Raw genomic sequence first — 7,003 nt, 5'->3', positions numbered from 1 at the left:
AATGAAATGGAGATCTTTTTTAAAGGTTAAAACCTCATTCAATTTTATGTCTTATAGGGTTTATACTGAGTACAATATTGTATAACTGTAATGATTCAACTGTGAACCTAAAAATTTACAGCCAAATTTGAAAGAGATGCATCCTACCTCAGGAAATTGTTATTGAATATGTCAATGCTGTTGTAATGAAATGCCTCTTCTAAGTATGTGGTTATTAAATAATTTTTTTAAAAAGAAAGAAATATATTCTCTGTGATGCTTCCATATAAGAATAAACATAAATGTTCTGTTAAAAAAAAGAAGGAGTACATGAAGTTATCAGAAAAAAGTGATAAGGAGATATGGAAGGAGTTGGAGGGAAGGGTGGGGGCATGGATTTGATTAAAATACCTTATATGCTTATACACCTGTATGAAATTCTCAATAAATTATTTTAAAAAAAGAAAAATGTAGCCCAGGCCAGTTAGGGCTTTGATTTCATTATTAACTTACTCATTCATCCTTCATTTAGTCAATCATTGAGATAGGGTCTTATGTACCCCACAGTGGGGTACACTATGCAGCTGAGGATGACCTTAAACTTATTTCTGATTCTGGTGCCTCCACTTCCCCAGTGCTGAGATTACCAGCATGTACCATCTGGTTTATGTTATGCTGGGGACAGAAGCCAGGGTTTCAGGCATGCTAGACAAGCACTTTACCATCTGAGCCACATCCCCAGTCCCTTGGGTTTTACTGTTTTTGTTGTTTTAATCTTTTGTAAGAGTTATTTGGAGTTTAAAATAAAACCCAAAATTATGTTAAGATTACTTTTAGTCATTTGCCATTAAGGGGGTACAACCAAGCTTAGTGATCAAGGGACGCTTAGCATGTGTAAGGCCCTGCGTTCTATCCCCAGCACTGTAAGAAAAAAAAAATCCTTCCCCAATTATTAAATGCATGACCACTATTTTTTTAAAAAGCATGCAAAACTTTGAGGCCAGGTGTGGTGGCGTGTATGTTAAGATTACTTTTAGTCATTTGCCATTAAGGGGGTACAACCAAGCTTAGTGATCAAGGGACGCTTAGCATGTGTAAGGCCCTGCGTTCTATCCCCAGCACTGTAAGAAAAAAAAAATCCTTCCCCAATTATTAAATGCATGACCACTATTTTTTTAAAAAGCATGCAAAACTTTGAGGCCAGGTGTGGTGGCGTGCACCTTTAATCCCAGCATTCGGGAGGCAGAGGCAGGATCTCTGAGTCTCTTTAAGTTCAAGGCCAGCCAGGTCTACATAGTGAGTTCCAGGCCAGCTGGGGCTACAGAGAGACCCTGTCTCAAATTAAAAAAAAAAAATCATGCAATACTTTGTGAATACAAATAATATATTTTATTTCATCCCTGAAAACAGTAACAAAACCCAGAAACATTCACATCTAATCAGAGAGACTGGACAAGTACTTCAAACTTCACCTAGCAATAGTACATCATTTCTTCACATAAAAGTACAGAGGAGACAGTGTGGAAAGCTATCTTCCATGAAACAATATATTCTTTTATTTTAAGAAAATATTATAATCATTGCTACTGTTTGTGGTAGCATATTATAGTAATGAACAATACCAAAACTAAATTCAATTTAGTCTAACTCTAGAAGCTGGCTGCACTTAAGCAGTTATTATATAGAATAAATACTATGAAATATAGGATACCATATAGCAATTGAATTTGCTTCAAAGGATATTTAAATAAAGACATTTTATTGTATACTAGAATTACCCAAGATTAAGATTTCTTGTGCTATGTATACAGTAGCTATTTTCCTAAAAAGATAGTCAATCTCCATAACTTATAATTTAAATGTTCTTAACTTTTAAGTGGTCATTATATAAAATGCGTATCTAATGCAAAGTTTCCTAAAGCAGGGTACTCTTATACAACATCAAGTAACATTAACATTTTTCAAGCCATTTTATGCAGCACAAATACATTTATTATATACACCTGGCTAATGTCAAGAGTCTCCTCCTCCCACACCAATATAGTCAAAGGAAAAATGACCAAAATAAAAAAAGAATGTACTCTCCTAATAATAGAAATACTCAAGGGGTTAAACCTTTTCTTTTTTCCATTTTTCCATTTTTTAGAAAGGATCTGCTATGTTGCCCAGGCACTGGCCATGTAAACTTGCAATCGTCCTGCCTCCTCCTGGGTGCCTGTGGCTACAGGCACATGACAATGGGATTTACTTTCAAATCAACATTCATACAAGGGAAAAATCATGAATATTTTCTTTTTAATTTCATCATAAAAATATCTACTATTCTCCAGAATATATGTAAGAAAAATTTAAGTATGAGATTGGAGATTACTCTCTTAATGCTATTAAATTGTCCCCAATGGTCAGGCTAGAGACAGTGGCTGCTACCCATTTCAAAATTATACTCTTTACAAATGCTATTTTAAAAAATATACAGTCAACCTTCAGTTATTTTGAAGGACAGTGCAAATGACGACATTCTTTGGGTCGATCTAAAACATTATTTTCAACATTATATTTCCTTTCTCTGCTCATAATCTGAGGAACAAAATACAGCACTGGAAGTAAGCACATTCTACTAGCAGCTACGTCTAAGGACAGATGACAGAATGGTTCAGTAACAATATTCTCCACTTATCTGAAAACATGTTACAGACTTAAATATTTTATAGAAATGACTTCACATCTTTCTAGTGTTTTTGTTTCTTCTCGCTCTCAAACACAAAACATTTATACCAAGCTCATCTCCTTGTTTACTGTACCAACCGTGTCTTACAATCAATTCTTAACAGATTTGCTGTAAGAACATGGATCAGCACTGAGCAGCTTTGCGTGAAAGCAAACTAATAATGCTTGATATTTATATACAGAATTAGAATTCCAAGAATCCAGCAAACTCCTTGAAAATGTGCAGAGCTTTTATTGTAAAGTATTACTTGTCCTAGCCAGCAATCACAAAGGTTTCCTGCGATGGGACAGAATCCACAGTGGATATAGCTGCACAGGGTGACGTTACTGCTATCTGATGCTGCCCGATGCATTTGTCCTTTTGTTGGTGGTCACTGGCACCAAATTCCCACTAGTACCATTGGTAGTGTTGGCTGCTGAGCCATTGACAACAATATAGTCGACCTTGTTCTCCAGCTTCACCAAACGTTGCAAAATGTCATCCAAGAGCACAGCAATTGTTCTCTTCAGATCCGCTATGGGGAAAAATTGGAATAAACCATGTTAAATGTCAATAGAACACTTAATATTGGGGCTTTTACAGTTTAAGGAAAAGAGGCAAACAATTATTAGGACATCTGAAAGATAATATACTAGAGAGAAGACACACCACAAACAAGGAAAGCCTAATTATTTTAATCAACAGCATTACAAGCAGAGTTCCAAAAGCAGTCATAGTTCTAAAATACATAGGAAACTCCCCACTTCCTAGTGTATAGATCAGATTTAATCTGATTCAAAATAGTAGTTCCTCTGTAAGGGATGTATTTACACTGAGTTTCTTACATAGCTTGTAAAGAATGCCTTAGCCAGGCGTGGTGGTGGTAATGCCAGCACTCAACAGGGAGAGGCAGGCAGATCTCTGTGAGATTGAGGCCAGCCTGGTTCACAGAGCAGGCTCCATGCCAGCTGGGGCTACAGGGAGACCCTGTCTCAAAAAAAGAAAAAAAAAGTCTTAAATCAGGCAGGAAAAGGACAATGAGCTGAGCTAAGTAAGCAATTCAATGAAACACGGACAAGACACCTGGAACGTCCAGACTGAAGGGGATGGACTGGAGAGGGAGCGGTCTCCAGCTCCTCCTCTGCAGGTTACTCAGCAGCTCCCTGCTTACCATACCAACAGTATACCCTATCTATCCACCTACTAAGACTTCTTTGAACTCTGTGACCTCTTTAAACCTTTCCTACCATTCTGAAACCTACACACACGAAACTGTTCAGGCTGTACAAGCCTGATGACCTAAATTTGATTCTGGGAATCCATAGTGAAAGGAGAGAACTGACTCCTGACAGTTTTTCCTCTAACCTTCACACATGTACCATGGCACATATAAACCTAGACTCACACACAATTACACACACACACCACAAAGAAAATAATAAGTACATCAATCCCTGACACATCCTAATTTGTGAGATTTCCTCTGCAATACTTTTCTAATTTCTGATTCAAATAGCAGACCCTCTGTAAGGAACACATTTACACTAAGTTTCTTAAAATAATTACATTATTTTTTATTTCAAGTATATAAGTATATTGCCTGCATGTATATAAGTACATCCATATCGTGTGATGCCAATGAAGGTCAGAAAAGGGGATCAGTTCCCATGGAACTGGAGTTACAGATGGTTTTTAGTCACCATGTGGATGCTGGGAATCAAACCCAGGTCCTCTGCAAGAGCAGCCAGTGTTCTTACCACTGAGCAATCTCTCCAGCCCCTACATTGAATTTCTAAAGTAATTTATAAAGAATGCCTTGGACCAGGCAGGTAAAGTACACTTATACACAACTTTTTTGTGTGATTTAAAAGTGATTATATCTGAAGCTGGGCGTGGTGGCACATGTCTTTAATCACAGCACTTTAGAATCAGAGGCAGGTGGATCTGTGACATCAAGGCCATCCTGGTCTCCATAGTGAGTTCCAGGACAGCTGTGGCTATAGGGAGACCCTCTCAAAAAAGACCAAAAAAAGTGATTATATCTGTGGAATAATGAGTATGATGGATTTTCTATTATATAATAGTTGAATATGTAAACCCAATATTTTTATAAGCAGAAATATGTGTCTGTGTACCTGCTGGTGGATACACCTACACATAAAACATGTAGAGGCCAGAGGTCAATGTCCAGTGTCTTTCTCTATTGCCCTTCAACTTATTTTTTGAGAAAGGGAGTCTCATTGAACTTGGAGCTCACCATCTGGTTAGAACTGCTGGCCAACGAATTCTTAGGCTTCTCCTCTGCTTCCTAGCACCAACATTACAAGAGAGTACCACCACATTCAGGTTCTCATGTAGGTGCTGGGGACGCGAAGTCAGCTCCTCACACTTGGGTAGCATACACTTTACCCACTGAGTCATCTACTAGCCCTCAAAAAAAGTGTTTACTTTGTTCCAAGAATTATTTCAATACTATGTGACCAATAAAAGATGCAGGTATATATTAGCCAACACAGAAATATAACTATCATTTCTAAGTTTTAAGGCACAGTTTTAAAAATAACTACTTGAGGCTGAGTGGTACATGTATATCAAGCATGTCTGAAGCCCTCAGTGGTACCACTAGTACCAGCAAAATAGTAAATAAACAAACAACACACTTATCTATATACAGAGCTAATTTTTGCTCTTAATTTTTTAACTTATTTTTATTTTATGTGTATGAGTGTTCTGCCTGCATGTATGCAAGTATACCTGTGTCATGAAATGCCCTCAGAGGTCAGAAGAGGGAATCAGATCCCCTTGAACTAGAGTTACGAATGGTTGTTAACTGCCATGTGGGTGCTGGAAACTGAACCCGAGCCCTCTGCAAGAGCAACCAGTGCTCTTAACCATGGAGCTGTCTCTCCAGCCCCTAATTTTTGCTTCTAAAACCAAGTTTGTCTAAGGTTAATTCCGCACTATCATGAAGTAAATAAATAAATAATAAATAAATAAATAAATAAATAATAGTTTTATGTACATTTATGCAGACAGAAGAATAGTAAGAAAAGACAAAACATTCAAAGTAATTATATTTGGGTCTGGGGACAGAAGGTTCAGTTGGTAAAGCGCTTGCTACAGAAGTATGAGACCTGAGTTCAGTTCCCAGCACGCACATTAAAAAGTTGGGAGGGGCTGGAGAAATGGCTCAGTGGTTAAGAACGCTGACTGTTCTTACAGAAGACCCAGGTTTGAATCCCAGCACCCACATGGCAGCTAACAACTGTCCATAACTCCAGTCCCAGGGGATCCGACAGCCTCTTCTGTCCTCTGTGGGCACTGCATGACACAGGCGCACTTACCTACATGCAGGCAACACACGCATAAACATAAAATAAAAATAATAATTTTTTTTTAAAGTTGGGCATAGTGGAGCACACCTGTCATCCCAATGTTAGGGAGGAAGAAACAAGGGGGGTTGATAGTCAGCCAGTCTAGCCAAATAGGAAAGCTCCAGGTTCGGTAAGAAACCTGAATCAAAAAAATAAAGTGAAGTTGGGGCTAGAAAGATGGCTCAGCAGTTAAAGATCCAAGTTCAGTTCTACCCATGTTAGGTGACTCATAAACACCTATAACTCCAACACTGCACTCATGTACAGAAACACACACATACACACACTTTTTCACACCCATAAATAATAATTTTTAAAATTTTTTAAATAAGGTGAATGAAGTGCTGAGATTAAGTGGCTGTTGAGCTCAGCCACAAATGGCATCTAAACCACCTCCTTAGAAAATAATGCAGAAGGGATAGAAAGAAAGCAAGAGCAGCCTGGGTGTAACGCATCTGTTGTGCTCTTGAACACACAGCAGCTGTGATTACCTGCCCAAGATCTGCATGAGACCAGGCCTGTCAATATCTTGTCAGGAAGGCAGGCAGAAGCTAACAGGACCCTACCCCTGCCTGGATTTTATATGCAGTTAACATTTTCATAAGTGGTGTAGCCACTAGTAAGGTGCCCATTAAACAACCATAATGAAACTCACTGAGTTACCAAGAAAAAAAAGACATGGAAGTAGAAGGGGGACTAGTTGGCAAGAGAAAGACATGAGCAGGAGTAGGGGAGGCTGAGAGGGTAACAAAGGGCTAATGAATATGATCAATATACATATGTACATGTATGAAAAGGTCATTATGAAATCTATTTTTTAAGTTGTACTATTTTTTTAAATAAATAATTTATTGAGAATTTCATACATGCATTAAGGTGTTTTGATCCATGCCCACTCCCTCCCCCCCAACTCATTAATAGTAGGCAACTTCAATACCCCACT

General features: G+C 38.1%; 1 protein-coding gene across 1 annotated transcript in view; it reads right to left on the bottom strand.

The window, feature by feature from the left end:
- Positions 1-2,744: 2,744 nt before the first annotated feature.
- The window catches only part of Ccdc126 (coiled-coil domain containing 126), a 35,617-nt gene continuing 31,358 nt past the window's right edge, over positions 2,745-7,003 (bottom strand). Inside the window, exon 3 of the mRNA XM_008841474.3 lies at positions 2,745-3,221. Coding sequence (XP_008839696.1) covers positions 3,037-3,221 — 185 coding nt within the window. The 3' untranslated portion in view covers positions 2,745-3,036. The remainder of the gene's footprint in view (positions 3,222-7,003) is intronic.

The sequence above is a fragment of the Nannospalax galili genome, unplaced genomic scaffold (genome assembly GCF_000622305.1).
Source record: "Nannospalax galili isolate Female #2095 unplaced genomic scaffold, S.galili_v1.0 scaffold158, whole genome shotgun sequence".
In the NCBI taxonomy this organism is placed as follows: Eukaryota; Metazoa; Chordata; class Mammalia; order Rodentia; family Spalacidae; genus Nannospalax; species Nannospalax galili.
This window is presented reverse-complemented; position numbering and strand designations above follow the sequence as displayed.